This window comes from Siniperca chuatsi, linkage group LG18, assembly GCF_020085105.1.
Source record: "Siniperca chuatsi isolate FFG_IHB_CAS linkage group LG18, ASM2008510v1, whole genome shotgun sequence".
NCBI lineage: Eukaryota > Metazoa > Chordata > Actinopteri > Centrarchiformes > Sinipercidae > Siniperca > Siniperca chuatsi.
In genome coordinates this window covers 15,124,123-15,144,957 of record NC_058059.1, presented here as the reverse complement: position 1 = coordinate 15,144,957, position 20,835 = coordinate 15,124,123, and the positions used below count along the sequence as shown (strand labels likewise).

The window sequence follows — 20,835 nt, the reverse complement described above, 5'->3', positions numbered from 1 at the left end:
GGAACAGGTTCCTGTTTCAGTGTCAACAAGCTGGAATTAACAGGCAAGATATTCTTAAAACTTCAAAATAGAAATAGTAGGTTAGTCCAGGGTTAGCACTATTGGAATTGGATCACGGAATAGCAGCTGAACATACTATGGACTGACAAATCACAGTTTAAACCTATTCAATCTAACCACTGGATAGACTGCAGAGGGCCCAAAGAAAAATGGGTTCCTAAAATATTTAGAGCACAATTGCAAGCACAGTTGTGGTTCAAAAATGATCTAGGTTCACTTACACTTTTCTGGACTGGAAAACTAATTAAAAATCGAAGAGTATTTGGGTTCGTTGTACAACCTTGTGTTGTATAATGATAAATAAATTACCTTGTACATTAAGTGCATATATATATATATATATATATATATACACACACACACACATTATAATTATCCAATTGAACTGAAAGAGAAGGAAATCCAAGGTCAAGTACTTCATTCACTGGGGCTAAAAATACACACATGAATTCACTCTCCCTCACATACAGTACATACAAACATACACGTGTGTATCATGACAGTCACATTCAATTATCTGCTGAATATGCCAAAAGAAAACATGTTTAACCTTTAACTTTAACCTTATACTTAATTGTTATTCTGACCTTAATCCTAAACCAACCTTTTGAAGGAGTGCATTACCAAGACACCAAACCATATGTGGGATTTTTATATCCTCTTGAGCACATAGGTACTCATGGAACTCATAACACTTCGTTGAGATTTCTGCTCTATTCGTCCTGCTCTGTCCCCAAGCAAATGGTTGAGGACTCAGTAAGCTCACTATGAAAATTCATTGCTCAATGTGGTGTACTTGTCATGTAAGCACAACACTTAAGATCAAACAAAAGCCAGCCTCAAAGCAAGGGTCACAGGCGAGGAGATGCTCTGCAACAACAATAATTTCAACAATTTTTTTCTCCATTTTTATCTGAGCTTCCTCTCTCTATGAGCTTCATCTTTCTTGACTTCTGACCTTAATTTATTTTTTCTTTACATCATTGTTTGCTTTCAATTTCTTAGATTTTCTTTGTCTCTGCCATTCTCTACATTTCATGGCTCCTTCTTTACGTCTCTACTTATGTTGTTATTCATCATTCTTTATATCTCTATTAACATCTCCAATTCTACTTTTTTCTGTTCATGCTTTGCTGTTTCTTTCTTTTGTGTGTGTATTTGTGTGAATGTTTGTTTCAGCTGTCACTTGTTTCACTTCACAAAACCATTCAGACTCTTCCAACAGCTACATCACACTATGATGACGAAAAATCCAATTCAATACTGTAACTTTTCAGGCTTCACAGCTACAGACCGGCTCACTCAACCACTTCGGCAACGTGATATTGCCTGGACAGGAAGTCAGGCTTGAGCTAATCAAACTATCTCCTCTACAAACATGACACATAGCCTGCTAGTTTAGGTATTCATGAGTGAATGCAGTATGGGAGCGGTGCATAAGATATTTCACAGACGGATACATTTCACTTTTAAATTAGAATGTGTCCAATTTAAGAAGTGTCATGAAAGTTGCTTGTTCCCTGCTGTAATGCATAATGTTATAAGAAATGTGCATTTTCACAAAAATGTGTACCTGGTCCACAAACGGTGGACTTAATGCCAGTCTGCTCCAGATCAGGAACTCTGTTGATTGCACCCTCAATATGTTGCATGAATACATCCCAGTCCAGGTCAAACAGGCTGAAGGCAAACTTATCAGACACCTGGGAAATAAAACACACACAAATACATGACTTACTTATTTCCGGCAAAACACAAGTGTGTCATTCTTAAAAACAGCTGCCCATGTTGGGAAGTTTTTAAGGCTCATTGTTTTCTGTTTTAAAAACATATTTACAAAAAAACCCCCAGATTTTTAAACTTGTTTTCATGCAGATTTTATGTAAATTATGTATCCTGCTGCAAGAACACATTGATCTTGGTAAACAGGTGCTTTTACAAGGGGCACATCTTCCATTGAGAAAAATATTAAGAGAAAAATTGTGAGAAAATGCAAATTAGCAACTGATTATGCACGAAAGTCCCCCCAAGGAATTCAAAGTGGTCATATTATGCTCATTTTCAGGTTCCTAATTTGATTATGGGGTTGTACCAGAATAGGTTTACATGGTTTAATTTTCAAAAAAACACCATATTTTTGGTCATACTACACATTGCTGTAGCACCTCTTTTCACCCTATGTCTTGAACGCTCTATTTTAGCTTAACTTTGGGCTTATTCACTTTGAAAACCTATTACATGCACAAAAAAGATATATAACACAAAAAAGCACAAAAGCATAATGTGACCACTTTAAGTAGTCAAATAGAACACAGACAGATTCCACGATTTTTTTTTTTAAACCTGCAATAAACTGATTTTCTTGGCCACTTGGGGGCAGCGGAAAAAAAGTTGTAAACACAACAGTGACATACAGTATGATGAACTTGTTAGCAAACAGTTGCTTATTTACACATCCAGCACTTATGGAGCAATATTATCATTTATATGTTTCTGGCAACCTGGAGTGGAGAGAGAAGTCCAATATCCATTCTCTTTAAGCTCTGTTTTTAGTCTCTACCACCTCCTGAGGGAAAATTCTCTGTAGGTTCATCACTACGAGCGACCCCTTTCACATTGTCTCATTGTTTTTACATTGCCATTTGATACATTGTTATTATAAAAATATTGATTAGCCACTTTAAAAACCAAAGATACTCAGCTCTGGCTGTTTTGTTCCTATTTCCTAAAAAATGAATCACTACAATCCACTCCTGCAGTGAATTGTAGTGATGGATGTTCAATGTTGGTGCACCATGTCAAAGCCAATGTCATCAAGACTGACGTGCTCTGTTTCCCTTTTCTTCCTCATTACTGTTGACAAGAACCCTGTGACTTCAGTCCAAGTCACCACATGCGACTGTAGACAGCCAACTGTGAGAGTAAGACACACTGCAGCCACAACACAATCATGTAGCATCTGCTGAATCAACTCTTTCCCACCAGGGAATCAACATCTGTCAAATCAGACCCTTCCCTCTCAGTTCCTTGTCCAAGCTTTAATTTTCCCTCATCTGGACTTCTGTAACTCCCTCCTTGTCAGCCGGGCCAAAATGGAGCCTTTAGCTCTTACAACTCATGCCGAGCAGTTCAGACCGCCTCGCCTTAAAATTCTCCCTTCCTACACTAATCTCACTGACTCAGGGTGCTCAAATTGAGTCCAGCACACCAGCTTATGCTCTGTGCAGCAATTTTATCAGTCATGTATTTCTCCCTGTATCCTGGCACTGATCTGGGCACCCCTCCATTCAAACTTGACTCTTCTCCATGCTGGCTCTTCGGTCCCAGAAAAGCAATCATTCTCTTACTTTCAGACGGTGACAGTTTTTCTGAGTCATTGCAGACATATCACGTTGGTTAACAGCAGCAACTTACAGCCTAAAATGTTAAAAATGTTAAATATAAGGGATTATTTAAGTTAGAATTTATTTGAATTTAATTTATTTAAGTTAGAAGATTATTTAAGTTAGACAGAAGTGTTCCTATGGCTTTACAATTAGCGTCAGTGGTGACACTTTCAGTTTTGATTAAGACTTGAATGTCACAGGGATGTGCGAGCTGACAGCAGCTGCTTTTATGTGAAAAAAAGAGCATTATTACCGAGCCCTGACACTCAACTGGAGTATCTGAGGAGCAGTGTTCTTTGTCCTAGCCACCTCACTTCTCTCAATCCCTCCCAAGCCATCGATCTTGCTCATCGTCACTCAGTAGGCATCCTCTATTCTCTCCGTCTCCCTGCTAATTCTCCTTTCTGTATCTCCTCTTTCTTCCTCCATCCGCCTCAAGACATCAAAGCAACGCTCAGCTGCAGAACGAGAACAAAAGAAGCTGCTTCTGCACAAAGAAATCCTCTAAAATGTAAAAACCAGTGAGGAGTCTGTAGACAGGCAGGCAGCCAGACAGAAATACTTTAAGGCAAGAAGATATTATCAGTGACCTGTAAAAACTCTGTCCGGTGCTTTTCATGACTTTTCTATTTTTTATTTTCTCTTTTGGGCTTGATAACTTTTTATTAAAGACAGAAATATCTTCTGTTTGGATTGTTTCTACAAGATTTACCACTGAAATGTATTTCATCACAATTATTGTTATGACGGATTCTTAAACATGAACAAGTTGAATTAGATACAGTAATCTTTACCTGTGAATGATAGGTCCAGGATTACATTGCATTGTAAGCAGAACACAGATTTAAAGGAAGAAATGAATAAATCAAATGGGAAGGATGAGAAGTGAAAAGTGTGGAGCACCAGGACAGGAAAAAGAGCAGAGATGCCTGCCACCAAACCTTCCAGTCCAGTTAACAAACTGCTCTAAAAACCTGTCCTTGAGAGAAAGTACACATCCATAAAGACCAAGACCACCTGTCGATTCAAAGGCTTTTATAAAGATCAATCTCCAAAATCAACCACCCCTTTAAACAGTCAGCCGGTGCATGAAAGAACTGCCTATATGATTACTGTTTATAGTTGCCAAACACTAGTTTGAATAGGTATTCACAGCCTTTTGTAATTTCATTCTTTTACAGGAATGCTTTGGTTTTAATGTTCCAATAAAAGCAATTTCACCAGTAGCGGCACTAAAAATATAAGGTCTGTGGGTGGTGCTAAAAGAACAGCTATGGTGACATTAAAATCAATGAGTTTATCTCCTTTAGGAGCATGCTTGTCAATCTACCCATTAGAAATTAAATATCTAGTGTGCAGGCAATAAGATATTTGAGTTTTACCATGCATGACAACAGAGTACTTTTTTGATAACTTACCTTGCTGAGTACGTTTTTCTAAAAATAAAAATAAATTATAGCAAAACCAAACTTTTCAATTGTGTCAGTGTTTAATACTGTTTCAGTATATATGAGTTTAGTATTAGTTTTCATAAATACTGATTTAGTGCAAGTGGACACAATTCAGTCAGAAGTGAAAAAGTATTGAATTTGATACCCAGCCCTACTTACAGTACCAAGCAAAAAACTGAATTAGGATTGTTAGTGTGGAAAAACGCTTTTTATTATTATTTTATGCATGTCTTTCTATTCAGTATAACAACCTTGCCTCAATGCACCATCAGCTACAGTTTGATGGGTGACTTGCAATGTTGTTTGCATTTTGCAAACCTTACTTTTTCTGCATAATGACTACTTTTAATTTTGATACTTAAAGAAAAGTTTGATATTTTGGGAAATACGCTTATTTGCTTTCCTGCAGAGAGTTGGATGAGAGGATTGATATCACTCATGTTAAACTCTACCTAAAACCACAAATTGTCAATTTTACATTTCTCTTTATTAAACTAACAAAATTAAACAAACGAGATACATTGTGTAAATAAGTCAGCTTTAAAAAACATATTTTTAACCTTTGGACAGAGCCCGGCTACCTGTTTCCCTCACCTCCAGTCTTCATGCTAAGCTAACATAAAAAAATCCTGAGTGCGGCTCTATACTAAAGAATTTGTTCAACATTTTGGGAAATACACCTATTTGCTTTCTCATGTTTGTACTCTAAATATGAAGCTAGAACCAGCAGGAGGTTAGCTTAGCTTAGCGCAAGACTGGAAACAGGGTGAAACAGCTAGCCTGGCTCTGTCCAAAAGGTAACCCCCAGTAAAACCACAACTTGTAATTTTTACAATTTTTTTTACAAACTTTTTACACTGATTAAATCAAGATATAATGTGTTAATTAGTAAGCTTTAGAAGCTAGCTGCTTCCCCTTACTTCCAGTCTTTAGATTAAGCTAGGCTAGCTGCCTCCTGGCTACAGATGTGAGTGGTATCAATCTTCTTATCCAACTCTTGGCATGAAAGCAAGTAAGCACATTTGTCAAACTTTTTCTTTATGGTACATTTTGTTGATAATACTAATAATAGTACTTTTACTTACTACTAAGTTTTTAATGCAGGACTTTTACTTGTAATAAAGTAATTCAATATTATGATATTGCTACTTTTACTTGAGTAAAGGATCTGAATAGAGCCTTTCACCACTGTGGGAAAGATTAGTGAACACACATACACACACACACACACACACACACACATATATATACACACACACACAGTTTTATGAGTCCTGTTATGAATACAGTTTGACCTCCAAGCTAATACAGCAGCAAGTAATGAAGACAAGGGAAAGAAAAACAGACTAAATAAGAGATGAGGTCAAACTGACAGAGACAAAGAGAAGTATATACACTGGATTAAACTTTATTCAGCTTCCTAATTGAAGTATCTGACTTTATGTCAAACAAGATAGACGTTGCGTCATGGCTCTCACTTAGGCACACAAGTAGTCAATACAGAAGGTTTTAGAGTCTCAAAGCTATCGACAGAGAATGAGACTGTTAATAATTCAGTTAATATTCAAGCTTACCTCATCCCAGAAGATGGGGTTGTGTTCATAACCACCCACAGACAGGGCATCACCTTGGAGGCGCAGGTACACCGATGCATCATGGTCCCTGACATTTGGCATGTTCTGCAAAGAGTGAAGAATAAAGTGGAAATATTCAAAAGAGAGAATTAATATTTTTCAGTTTAATTTCATCAAGTAAGTTTAAAGCTTTTAAAGCGTCAAACATAATGTAAAGGGCACACCGTAAATTACTAGAGCCTCAATCTTTATCTAAAAAATTAATTACTTTGATTGGCAGCTAGAACTGTAAAATACTCATTCATAATGACAAGACACAATGTAAGGCAAGATGATGACAGCATATTTGAAGCTGTACCAGCAAATGCTTGGTAGTTCTATCAGATAATGAACTAAAATGATCATAAAATTAAAAAACTAAAAGTTTAAATCAAAAAGGACCATTATAAAAATGGGGGAAATTTGCTGAAACAAAAGGGAAATTACAATGCTGTATCCCTTTTTCCCTTTACTCCACCCAGATTCTCACATTCAGTGCTTTTGGTATGTACAAAACAGGGTACACAATACGGGACATAACAACCATAAAAATCTTTACAGCACCAGTGACACATACCATGACATACCTTAACAAACCATATCGTTTCTTTATGTATGGTATGGCAGCTGCTGACATACCATAAAATCTTCTTTCAAAACACAGCAGAGAGAAGCATTCACCCCCTTGAATCACAGTAAACATTCTTGTACAAGTGTCTAATGAATAGTTCCACTTTAAGTATGTTGTGTCATTTGTATTCATTCTGTCACGAGTGCTTTTCATTCGAAAGTCAATTGGTTCGCTGGGTACAAAAGCAAAATACCTGTGAACGAGCTGACATTTGGAAAATGGCGCACTACATATAGTAGAAACTAAACTGCTAATTTCCTCTCTCTTCTGTGCTGAGTACAATCAGGCAGCTTACTCCATGTGATCAATACTGAGCATTGAACTTCAATACACTCTGTCCTTCATGTACTCACACAGTTAAAAAAAAAAAAAAAAACATATACCAATTCCTATCAGCAAGCTTGGTACCTTTAAAATTTAAATCCACTACAGCCTCCAAGGACAAAAACAAACTATTCACACACACACACACACACACACACATACACAGACACACACAGACAGACAGACAGACATGTGGTCAGCATGAGATGTTTGACCTGACAAGTTGCACATCCTGGTAGGAACAGATTTCCTGATGGCACCCGAGTGTGTCATTTTGTGTGTGGGCTGATGTCTGTGTACATGATGTAGCTGTAATGCTGGTTAAGCTGCTCTTAAACTACATAACACAGGGAAGCTCTGACAGCATGCCTAAAACCACCGGCCTCTAGAGGATGAGCACGGTTATGCATGTGTACACTAACTAAATCTAACACACAATACACACAAGATCCACAATCACAGAGTTACAAAGGATCATGTTCACAAGCCATGTCAGACATGTGTTATATCTCCATACAGAGTGCACACAGTGCCCCCCAAATACACACATTATCAGCATTAATGGATAAAAACAAAACAATATCCCCTTCTCACTTACACAAACAAGCATACACACATCTCATTCCAACACAGCAGTCTGGACCATTACAGGTGAAAATCTATAATGTCACAGTGCCCCCTGTTGGCCATACAGACAGATGAATGAATTTCTATCTCCATGGAGAATTAAATCTAATCTAAATTAAATCTAAGTTACAGTAGTACTTTCTATGAGGATACCTGAATAGTGCATTATAAATCATGCATAATGTAATGTAAGGCTTTAATATTTTCTAATGAATTGTGAAATCTTACAATAATTGTCACAAGGTAATAGTGGCATCACACATGTATCATTACACATACAATCAGGTATCATAGTTACTTGTAATTCCTCGTTGCTGGAAACATGCTGCTTTATGTTATAATAAAAATGAACAAAACAATGAACAATTAACTAGACTTTGATTTTGAAAAAAGCAGCTACGTTAACAATGCTTGCTTAAGTGCAAAAATATATAATACTATAACGCTTATGTGTAATGTTAAGGTTGCAGAAAGGCAACATCAACAAGATGGAAAACAGAACATTACAGCTAACTCTACGTCCACACACTACATAAACCCCAAAGGTATGTGGTATCAGTATTAACAGGTGAAGAGCACAACAGCTCAACATGTCATTCGGTAGAGTTAATAAAATGCACCTTGCAGATTCTAAAATTAAAATAACCCCATACTGAAACAAACACAAACACAAGTAGCATGCATACCTTTTGGACTGTGTTTGGGCAACAATTATTAAAATTATTAAAAGATGTTACATTAGATACAGGTCTGTATTACAAATGATATATTATGTCTCCATTCACATGTTCCATCTTCTGGTTTCTTGTACTGACAACAATACAAGAACTTTCAGATACAGTTTTGCTGCACAGGTCAGCATTTTCTTTCAGGATATGATGCTCCAAAAGCAATAAAATAAAATATGAAAATCATTCCTGCCATTTGCCAGCATACTAACAGGGCCTACAGAAAGGTGTGCCAATAGTTTATTTTATTTTTTAGTACAATACATCATGAACCACAATCAAGCTGTTCAGATATAACAGATGGAGGTCCTACTGTACCTGTATGCCTTCAATTCTCTCTGTCACCACATAGGCATGATGCATCGCGATAAGAGGCACCTTGACTCCGGCCATTTCTCCCAGCTTGGTGGCCCACACACCTGCATGTAACACACAGAAACAAAAACGTCATAAAAATGCCACCTTTAATTCTTGATGAATGCTCATAATATCTCCCTGAGTTACATCAAGAATGCTTCACATAAAATGTGCAAAGCACAATGTTTATTTTATATGTCAAATAAAACCAAAATGCTTATAACCTGTGGTTTTGTTGTCTTTGGGATGATTAGTTAGCTGATCTTGTCTGAATCTCACCTGCGCAGTTCACCACACAAGGCGTCTCAATGGTCCCATGAGGGGTCTCCACTGCCTTCACCTTCTTCATACCGAGGTCATCTGTCCGCACTTGGATTCCAGTCACAGGGCAGTTCTCGATCACCTGATTTAAAGAGGACAGTGTGGAGTTATTCACATGCAACATGGAGATAATGTATATGCTCTGCAAGTATGTAAGGTACAGAAAATCAATCGAATAATATTAGAGCCCTTTTAGTATCTGTGTGAAAAAGTTTTCTATTCAAAAGTGTGGCCTGATGTTCTCCAACGCTGCTGTGACAGCAGTATGGGTTCACTATACTGAATCAATCACTCTCCATTGACACAATTTGAATCATATTCATATTTTCATAATTCCTCATTGATTACCATACAGTAACTAATGTAAAATGCTTTGAAATATGAGAAACATAAAGTAGCTCTGAGAGCAAATAGCACACTAAAGTGCATGTTAGCTGAGTTTCTCTACATCTCCACATATAACAGCAATAGCATTGTAAGGCTAAGTAAGGTAATCTAGAAAAGGTGACATCGTTTAAGAAAAAAAATTGGTAATTTAGTTCTTATTTTTACGACAGTATTAGCCTGAGCTTAGCCTGCTTTCCAGCAGCTGTGCAGTCTCAGTTACCATGGTGATCTACCAAAAACGTAGCTACCTTCATGAGGCCAAAAAGTCAGACTAAAGCCTTAAGTTAGCATTTTATTACTAAAAGGGCTTGCCTTTAAAATTTGTATACCAGTATACAATGCACCCGGAAAGTATTCACAGTGCTTCAGTTTTTCCACATTTTGTTATGTTACAGCCTTATTCCATTACAGCCTTATTATTAAATTCATTATTTTCCTCAAAAATCTACAAACAATACCCCATAATGACAACGTGAAAAAAGTTTGTTTGAAATCTTTGCAAAATAATTAAAAATACAAACCGAAAGAAAATCACATGTACATAAGTATTCACAGCAGAACAGCTATTTGCAGGGTTCAATGGGTGGGATTTACTATATCTGGACAATTAACATGATGCAACATGATGTAAAGCACACAGAAAAGTATGCAAAAATAAACAGAAACTTAAATCACATGCACACGATTTATAAGCTTCTAATTTATAGCTTTTGGCACACTTCCACACTTCACACAACCCATCTGCTGTTCTAAAAAATACAAGAACTAACTCAGAAAAGCTACAATGTACAAAGAATAACTGATTTTTATTTGGTTGACTAGACAGCAATTACAAATATGCACAACCACTGTAATATATGATGTATATCCATGAATAGAAGAAAACACTGTGTATACTGCTGGTCCAACAAGAAAACCACCAGTCAGCAGACCAGCACACATTACCGTGGCTCCCCTGGTAGAGGCAGCTCTGGCCAGGGTGGTGCAGGTGCCTGCTGGGTCCATGGTGCCATCTTTTGGTACATACAGAGTCCCGTACAGATCATCAACATTCATCAGAGGATACAGGTCCTTGGTCTCCGCAGGTGACAGGACATGGGACTCGATACCATAAACTTTACCCAGCTAGAAATATGGGGAGATGCCATGTTTTATTGGTTATGGTCTATGGTATGATTTTTTTCACATAAAGATCAGTTGTATCACCTTTATTCTACATCAAATGAGAAAACTTCCTGCATGTGCTTCCTGCACAGTAAAAGCTTTCAAGCAAACACATCCGATTATCTTTCTTACTGTGAAGCAGCTGCCGGAGGAGTTGAGTGAAAGTCACTAGTAGCATATCATTAGTTAAGTTTTAACTGAGGATTGTTGATCTAAACATGTTCGCTGCTTTTTCATGGCTGATCGGTTTTACACCGTGCACTGGTTAGGTGAAGTTTCGAGTGAACTTTGAACCTCAGACACACATAATCAAGGTAAACAGGAGCCACCATGGTGTTGAGCAATCACAAACCCAAATATCAACTCTGCATTTTAAAGCCCTGAGCCCCATTAACATGCAATTCTTAAAAAAACTGGCTAAGAGAGCAAACAGCCTTTTCTTGTAGCACAAATGTGTATGAATTTTACAAAAAGTTATTTGCTTAACTGATTCATTTTGACTTTTAGAACTAAAATTGTTTTGAATACAAGGATAAACCTCTATGGGTAAAGATCTTTCCTTTCATCCCACCTCACTGCTGTCACAGTGATGCTTCCTCTGTCCAAAGTCTTTTTGTGTTCTTGAAAAAAAAAAACCTGTTGGCATTCGCAGCCACCTACTTTGTAGTGGACTCAATAACACCTGTTGCTATGGAAATCATTTAAATGCTATAATAAAGCTGTAAGCCAGTTAATTACATATTTAAATAACCTCGGCTCAATGCAAGAGCAGCCGCTCTGGCATTTCTGCACATCGGCTGTACTATAGCGAAAAACAATTAACAGGCAGCTACAATAATACTTAGGTGTCAGTATGTAGCCTAGCATTAGCAAATGTTAGCCAATTCAATATCTCCCTCTGTGCCAAGCATTAAAGGGCTGATTGTTTGATGATTCCTCATCAAACAAACACATCAAGGAAGTTTGCTTTTGGACATTAGTTAACACTGCAAGAGGAATGAGTCCTATTAAGTAATTATGTTGAAAATGATAAAAAATAAATTAAATGATAAAATAGCATTTACTTTCCCAATGTGACACTTAATTTAGGGAAAGTTCTGCTGAGGTTATTCAAATTTTGGTGTATTTCATCACGTGAAAAACTCAGAAAACAGTGAAAGTACCAGTTTCAAAGTACACCAGTTATACCAAAATCGACCCAAATATTAGGTCCTATAATAAGCCTTTAATTGCTTTATCTATCAATGCAACAATTCTGGATTCTTACCGACATGAGGCGCTTGTACTCGTCCAGCCTCTGCTTGTTGGAGGCAATGAAGAGTCCTCCATTTTGGATCCAACCTGTGTGGAGACCCGTCTCCTCCTCCAGGTCTTTGCTGATCACATTCCTGGTGTGGGCCAAGAGCTCTACCTCAACATCACTGGGACGGAGCTGCCACAGCAGGCCTAGTGAGCAGACACACACATCGGCAGATGTACAAAAATTCAGGAATGCACGTACTGAACCGTGTGTGAGCACACATGCAGGTGAACATACAAACACACAAATATGAGCACGTTCTCTACAGCAATCTTATAAAGACTTGAAGTGCAGGTTAGAAAGAACATACTGTAGGTAGATAATTAAGGAGTAAGAATAAGGGTGGATGGTTTAAACAGTATAACAGCATGCTTCCAGCAATGTATAGCACTTGGTAGAAGTACTGTATATGTAACAACATGGATTTCGCTTTATTGTTAAACCAACTAACCCAGAGTTCTTCGTCATTTTAAGCATGTTTTACATGGGTTGGAACCATGCAATTAATGTGGAATTAAAACATATTAATTTAAAAATAGTAAGATAATATTTGGATGCTCAACATTTCAGCATTTCAGGTACATACACACTCCTTACACCGGTCCATATCCTTACAGTTTGTTACCTGCAGTGTGCCAGGTGGTGCCAGCAGTCAGTCTGTCTCTCTCCAGAAGAACTACGTTGGTCATCCCCATTTTAGCCAGGTGGTAGATGGTCTGACAGCCCAGACTGCCTCCTCCGATCACCACCACATCCGCTGACCTGAGGCAGGTGGCAGGTAACTACAGGTGAACTGAAAACATGACTTTCAAGGATGATACCACTTAAAACACAAAACAGTGACACGATTCACTGAATCAAACCAAGTCAAAAACAAAAGGTCCTTTCAGTTACTCAAAGGAACTATTTGACATATTTGGAAATACACATTCACTTTCTTGTCGCGAGTTAGATAAGAAGATCAATACCACTCACTTGTCTGTCCGTTAAATATATTAAGTAACAAAATTTGCCTACCAGCAACTCTAAAGCTCACTAATTAACACTTACCTCGTTTGTTTAATCCATCCAGTTTCTGGTTTTATGGAGGATGATGTCAGGCTAGCTGTTTCCCTCCTCTTCCAGTCTCTATACTAAGCTAAGCTAACTGGCTAATGGCTTTAACTTCATATTTAATGGACAGATATGAGTGATATCGATCTTCTCATCAAATTCTCTGCACAAAAGTAAAACATATTTCCCCAAAATGTCGACCTATTGCTTTAAAGTCCCAACCCCGAAATTAAAAAGAATAGTATTTATATTTTTATTAATGAGTAGATGAATGATATCATTACTTAAATCCACAGTTTCCATTATTTCAAAATGATGTTTGTTTTATTAAACTGACAAATATTGCTTTCAGACCTGAGTGAACCCCAGAGCACTACAATCTGTCCAGGCCTTGTAGAGGACACCATCAGTGGTGGAATGTAACTAAGTACATTTACTCTAGTATTGTACTTGAGTATTTTCATTCTATGCTGCTTTATACTTTCACTCCACAACAATTCAGAGGGAAATATTGTACTTTTTACTCTACTACATTTGTCGGACAACTTTAGTTACTGGTTACTATGCAAACTAAAATTTTACGTACAAAACATATGATTTTACAAAACATGACAAAACAAGTTCATCATATGTTTGTACGTAAAAAATATATTAAACTACCCAACTGTATATAAACTGGTTCAAATCCACTCCACCTAGACCAACTACAACAGTAAAATGCAAATTACACATGAATGCATCAATAATAATAATAATAATACAATATACAATAGTAAAACACTCAGCATTATGAGTACTTTTGATACTTTGAGTACATTTTGCTGATAATACTTACGCAGTTAAGTAATATTTTCAATGCAGGACTTGTACTTGTAGTGGAGTATTTTCACAGTGTGGTATTGCTACTTTTAAAGGATCTGAATACTTCTTCCACCACTGGTTATCATGACCATTATACCTCCATCAACTGGTCGATAATCACAACTCAATTTACCCAACTATGTGCATGTTCTTAATCCTAAATCATCTCGTCAGAATGTAAAAATTCAAACAGAAGCTGGTCTTTAATTGCAAAAACTGCTGGAAGTCAACAGTCACTTTTACAGCACATAACACAGTAAACAACATTCATTCATCCACTAAGCTAACCTGGGTAAAGGTTTAGTGGGTCCAGAGGAGGCTCCATTCTCCTGTTTGAGTGTCTTCTCGTAGGGAACACTTTTTTCCTTGGTGGGCTCTGAGCTGTAGGACCGAGCGGTTGTCCTGCACAAGGGAGAGAGAGGAGGCCGCACTGCCAACACCACCCGCCGAACTGCACTCCCTAGGAAGGCCATGGCCCCTGTGGGCAGTCAGCAGACACAAAGGGACAGAGTCACACTGCAGAAGCATATGTGGATTATATGTGCAGAATATTCAATATTCAGAATAAAGTCATGTGCAATGCAAGTAGTTTCAAAGTATGTTTTCATTAGTGTATAATCGCCTGAAAATAAGAATCGTTGTTTTCATTACCTTAGAAAAAGCCGTTTTTAGCTACATAGAGAGCGGGTCCCCTTCCACGGAGGTCGCCATGTTGCACCGCCATGTTTCTACAGTAGTCCAGAACGGACAAACCAAACACTGGCTCTATGTACGGCTACTTGCGTTTTTCGCGCATTTCGCGGCCACCGTAGTTTCTCTTACACGCTTGCAAGGAGAGGGTGAGCGGTATTTAAATGGTTGCAAACCGCCAAGAAAATCGCTACATAGATGCAGTCCATTTACCATTGGTCTACACGCGAGTCCTCATCAGAGTATGGTTCCCACTCATCATTTGATCTTTCTGTAACCTAGTTCGAACATGAAACCTCCAATAGCTTGACAGCGAGAAATAGGATTTGAAAAAATCGCAGTAAACTGTCTAGAAACTGGCTGCTAACGCACAACAGTCAACAGTTACGTGTACGTCTTTTGTGGTACGTGTCCACAAAAAAGTCCCTGTGGACACGAACCAATAGCAGACGCTTGGTCCTGTGCTTCTTGCGCTCTTTAAAGTTTTTACAGCATGCTCACAACACCCTGTATCGCTTCATTGTACTTGAGAATAAACAATACCATGCACATTGACGTGTATAATAGAACATATACATTAAATAGACTGCATGCACGTCCCAAAATAACAAAAACAGCCTGAGTGGCAGCAAGCGGTAATGGCGCATAAACGCAGCATGTGACATCTCACACCAACAAGCATGTAATACAATACAACGTTACCAAACCTGCATGTTCCATCATACAGTTACTTTGTTGCATGAAAGCAGTTTGGTTTCCACATGCACACTTACACTCGATTCCGCCTGTTACAGTACAGACTGTCCAGGGAATATAAACCCGATACAAGATCTAAAAAAAAAAGGGGGGGGGGTACTTTGCAGAAGGGATTGGAGTCGCGAAAAGTAGCCGAATAGTTGTTTACCAGAGAGAGAGACAGCGCTTTAAAGTTTGGCCCAGGAGCAGCAGTTCCGTAGATAATGTGAGCTGTAGAGGGGAATGCAGTTGTAACCTTGTTCCTGTTTTGACCCCTCCCCTCCGTTGCGACTAGTCTCTCAAGCTTGCTGTAAACTCGAAGGTACCAACCCAGAAATCAGGTCAGTCAAATAACAACTTAATAAGAAATAAGGAATTAAATTCCTGATGTTGGGCAGAAACGACACAGAATTTCAAATCCCTACACAACTCAAGCACATGTGTCTGCTAATTAATCAAACTGTACAGAAATTAATATAAACCAATTGACCAATGATGGAAATATCTTGAAATTTCATAAACCTATAGCATGCATTTAGAAGTGATCAGCAAAAAGGTCAAATGTACGACCTATGGAGTTAAAACTTGCAGCAGTATGGTCCGGGTCAACCAGACCTGAAAAGTTCAGATGTCATGTTTATGTAGAGTTGTGCTGCTGTGGTATGCTCTTTTTGTGCCTTAAATAATCTAATTGAGGAAAATTGTTTTGCTTGCATGGATTTACCTACCAAATACTGCTGGCTCAGCTCTGCTGTTAAATGTTCTTTTTTCACAATGTTGTTTCAAAGTATACATCTCATTCATTTAAAATGCATGTTTTATGCTATATCTCATTACTAACAACACTTTAGAACATGTTAGAAAGACAAATAAACCTGATTGACAAGAGCTGTGACACAGTTTCATTCAGAACCTCACCCAAACTGTACACCACCTGTCCAGTTAACAGACCAAGTGGTGCTCACTGCAGAGCCAAATTGGTGGAGCTTGACTAAATAGGTAAAGCTTGACCTAGTCCAACTCCACCTCTGTGGATCTCTGCGGATAGCTCCATAAGATTGGTTTGTAAAGCAATGATAAATATGTATTCTGAGTTTGTCACACCACAGAAAAATGTGTTATTAACCAAAGCCAAATTTGAATGATTAAAAAAAGCGCCAAGTAAGTAAAATAAGCAGTATTCTCTGCTCTCAAACGCTGGGGGCGTGTCCACTGAGGCACTGAAACCACGCCCACTCACAGGAAAGCTGCTCCTCTTTTAACTGTCAAATACTGCTGCAACAAAAATGGATGCTCCCTAGGGTAAGTATCAGGGTAAGCCAATCAGAGGCAGAGTAGGGCAGGTCATGCCTTTGCCACCCTAGGAAAGAACATATAGCTTGGGCCTCACTGATCACTGTTCAAAAGCACAACTTTATAACTTTATTCACTGATTTTGGTGAAACTAAAGTTAACAGCAGTTAGCGGAAACTTGAGTTTACAAGCAACAAGAAAAGCTATATGTCCAACAGGAAACTCCATAAATCACCTGGGTACTGTATTCCCTGTCGGACTCAGAGGCTGTGTTCACTGAGAGGCTGATCAGCCCTGAGGTGCCAGGAGCAAAGAAAACCACCACAGTACTTTAATTCCTGTCTTCAAACTGGTATCCAACGGCCTTGGGGTGCGGCTGAATCTAGAGGTGAGCAGCCCCTCACAGACACCCACCATCCAAACTGAAAATATCCTCTCCCTCCCTCCTAAGCCACTTCCAGGGTTGCCAGGTCCACGGTTTTCCCCACAGAATTGGGCTACTTTTGAAGTGTTGCCGCAGGTAGAATTTTTTGTCCACTTGTTGGGTAGACCTATTTTGCATGCAAATTACATGAATAATATCTATAAATAAAAATCCATATATTTTAAATGAAATGATTTATTTATACCCAAATCATACCAATCTGACCCCAGATCAGCATGTACACACATGGACATGGAACACGTTTGTTAGCTAAGCAAACAAGTTAACAACTAGCTAGCTAGCAACCCCAGGGGAAAACATGATGTAAGTATATGATTAAAATATAGTAAAGCAACATGATAGGTGTTTCAGTTAAAATAAGGTATTGCATTAACTACAGTAAATACATATGAAGTAAAACAGTACATTCATGTTGTCCAGGCAGGGAGGAAGAGGGAAAAGGGAAGAGAAAGCAAAAAGACAAAGCAACAGGTTAGTTTGTGCGTCAGTGAATTAGTCTACACTTTCACAGAGCTATATTTTATTTATGATAATATATTGTAATTAATTACACAAGGCCATTTTAGGACCTAGGTGAAATAACTGTTTAGAGAAAACTGCTTTTAATGCTGGCATCACTTATGGATGCCAACCACCATAAAACCCAACAGAAGAAGAAGATGATTACTGTGGCTTAGAGGATCCCCTGCTCAGTAACCAACATGCTACATATGTTTCCCAAGTAGTTTGGGGAATGATGTCTGAGGAGGCACCCTCTATTCCCCCTATTAGTGGGTGCCCCTGGTTGTAGCTTAACGCCAGCTCCTCTTTTTTTTGGTGGCTAAAATGGTACAATTACAGCTACTATTTTAACGTGTAAGCAACATTAGGAATAGTTACAAGACGTAAATAATGAAACATGCACATACAAGCATACATACATATATACACATAGTAGGCTACATACATACTTACATACATACTATATACATAGACATACACACACATAAAAGACAAAATACATTATATTCATTATAGGCTACATACCACTCTGGAAAATGTTTTTGTACTTATACTTGTTTCACTTGTTGCCAAATTCTTTTCTGGCTATTGAGATGGCTCCTGTTGAGATGTAACAGAGAAGAATGAATATAGGTCTTTATGACAGCAGGATATGTTGCATCTCTGCAGGTCTGTTTGACAAGAGTCACAGCTTGGGGGTGTTTGCATCAGTGATTGCAGCTGGCTAAAGGGCAAGATTTCTTGTTGCTGCTACACAACAGGTTTTTTGGGAAATCTTCGTCTACATCGACCCTGGGCCAAGGGTTCTTCTCTGACGGCTTAGCAGATAGCTCGATTGTGTGGTGCGATTTGCACAGGTTAGCAGGCAATGGGTTATGCATTGTCTTATCAACTGACCTCTTTAGGAGCGTGTTATTGGAAGTCATTGCTTCATGATCTCTAGCTTTGTGCTGTCATATCTCAGGGATACGTCGTCAGGTTGTATGTCTCACTCTGTGCTTGGTGCAACGTCTGTGGGGGCACCGTCCAGTTCGGATTTACACACTCAGGTTACATTCGACTTCAAGATTGAAGCCATGTGGTTAGGCTGTGGACCCTCAGGTGGTCGATGCCCAGTCAGCAGTTGGGTTTGAGTTGCTGTACGAGTGGATTCAGGCCCAGATGGGAGCACATTACATCCATAACAGCCTTCGCCTCAGGTGTTTACCAATAGCAAAGCCCATTAGAGGGCGAAGCACGTTCAAAATAGAAATAGTACTTAGATGGATGTAACTCCAGTTCTATGACTGTGTGAAAACTGTCATTGTCAAAGGAGGAACGCAGAAGCAGTCGATTTGTTGTTAGTTCTATTTAGATTCAATTATGTAAACGGTGTGTGTGTGTGTGTGTGTGTGTGTGTTGGGGGGATGGCAGGGTAGCAGCTGTTGAGAGTCCTCAAAGTCTAGAGACTAAACCAAGCAGAAGTAGAACATCAGTTCTGCATAGGACGTCATGTATGAAGAGTTTGCACGTGTGAGCCATTGGATACATAGTGGAGGAAATCTTGCAGTGAGAAGAAAGGGTGAGAAGAGAAAACATTTTAAAACCCAAAACAACACTGCCTAAGTAACTCAACATTATGAACACACTCTGTAGCCCTGAGCTATATGCTGTTTCTCCGCCTGCCAAGTTGATCTCACGAATCCCCACCTCCAAGCCAGCAGCCAATAAGGCGCTGCGTTTAGGTTCCCTCCTGTGACAGGAGGTTCTCTCCAGATCATACAGCCTTGAACTGAACACAAGCTGAATCTAGGAGCTGCAGCCAATCCCTCTATCTCATGTACTGTATGTGTGTGTGTGTTTTCATATGGTTGAATAACAGTTTCTGAACTTGAAATTAAGTGCAGCATGGCATGTACACACACACACACACACACACACATCTTTATATGTGTGCACAAGTGTGCATGCTATGCTTGTGCAAACAGCAAGCCTATGGGGTTGTATGTTGTGACTTATCTTAAGCAAAGTTTCATTCATTCTGATCTGTGACATGGTGTTCCAGAGGGAAATAAGGTCATGTAAACCGGATAGATTACTGCATGTGCAGACACTGCAGACAGCTATGATATGCACAGGGCTAGTGTGTGCACTTACACACAGCCTTGTGTCTGTGTCAAGTATGGGTGTGTGTAGACAGAGAAAAAGAAACTCACTCAAAGTTCTGTCCTGACGTAAGTATTATTGGTGCATAAGAAGTAAATATAAGTCTCCTATATATATATACACTCTTTCCATTGCATTTGACTTGTGAAACCAACATGACTTCACACAAACAAAAGAGCTGAATACACAGTATCTGGTTTGACTTGTTACACTTTGGCAATGGTAACAGAACAGACATCCTATTTAGATTTTTAAAAAATCCATTAATTGAGTAGTAATACAGTTACAGTATGCAGTTGCTGTAACATAACGCAGTAATATTTAGAGCTTGCCACTAATGGATTTGCTTTTGGATTGGTTTTTAGACCCCTTATTTTTTACAATATCTCCTTAACTCCTAAAATATCTTTGTAAATTAATTGACTGAGATTGATTTTTGATGTTAAAGCGTAAAAAGGATTAAAGAGATTGTCATTATTATGAAAGTTTGCCAATGAAACAATAAATATGCAAAAGTATCTTGTTTTGTTTCCATGTGGGTCCATTTTTAGAGTCAACAAAATAAGAAAATTTAAAAATAATACAAATTCCAGTCACAAATGGAAACCTGCAACTGTCTAAAGACTTTCATGAAATCCAGGGAATACTACATGCCTGGTTCACCTGGTTAGTGCATAAAAATTATATTATACCCTCTTGTGGTGGATTTTTGCCAGTACAACATCTGGTAGTCCTTTTTTAAAATTACCATATACTTAGATAC

At 38.4% G+C, this 20,835-nt stretch overlaps 1 protein-coding gene across 6 annotated transcripts in view; it reads right to left on the bottom strand.

The window, feature by feature from the left end:
• The window catches only part of sardh (sarcosine dehydrogenase), a 47,867-nt gene extending 29,396 nt beyond the window's left edge, over nt 1–18,471 (bottom strand). For 2 of the 6 annotated variants that reach the window (XM_044173276.1, XM_044173280.1), the window contains exons 1-9: nt 15,858–16,013; nt 14,552–14,741; nt 12,975–13,111; nt 12,317–12,495; nt 10,831–11,010; nt 9,457–9,580; nt 9,139–9,239; nt 6,472–6,576; nt 1,634–1,763 (exon numbers count right to left, since the gene is read on the bottom strand). In XM_044173276.1, the coding sequence (XP_044029211.1) occupies nt 1,634–1,763; nt 6,472–6,576; nt 9,139–9,239; nt 9,457–9,580; nt 10,831–11,010; nt 12,317–12,495; nt 12,975–13,111; nt 14,552–14,736 (1,141 nt within the window). In that variant the 5' untranslated portion in view covers nt 14,737–14,741; nt 15,858–16,013. Of the gene's footprint in view, nt 1–1,633; nt 1,764–6,471; nt 6,577–9,138; nt 9,240–9,456; nt 9,581–10,830; nt 11,011–12,316; nt 12,496–12,974; nt 13,143–14,551; nt 14,742–14,914; nt 15,701–15,726; nt 16,014–18,452 lie in introns of those variants that run through there. The other 4 variants (XM_044173279.1, XM_044173278.1, XM_044173277.1 and 1 more) reach the window with 4 other exon arrangements.
• Between the last annotated feature and the right edge of the window lie 2,364 nt (nt 18,472–20,835).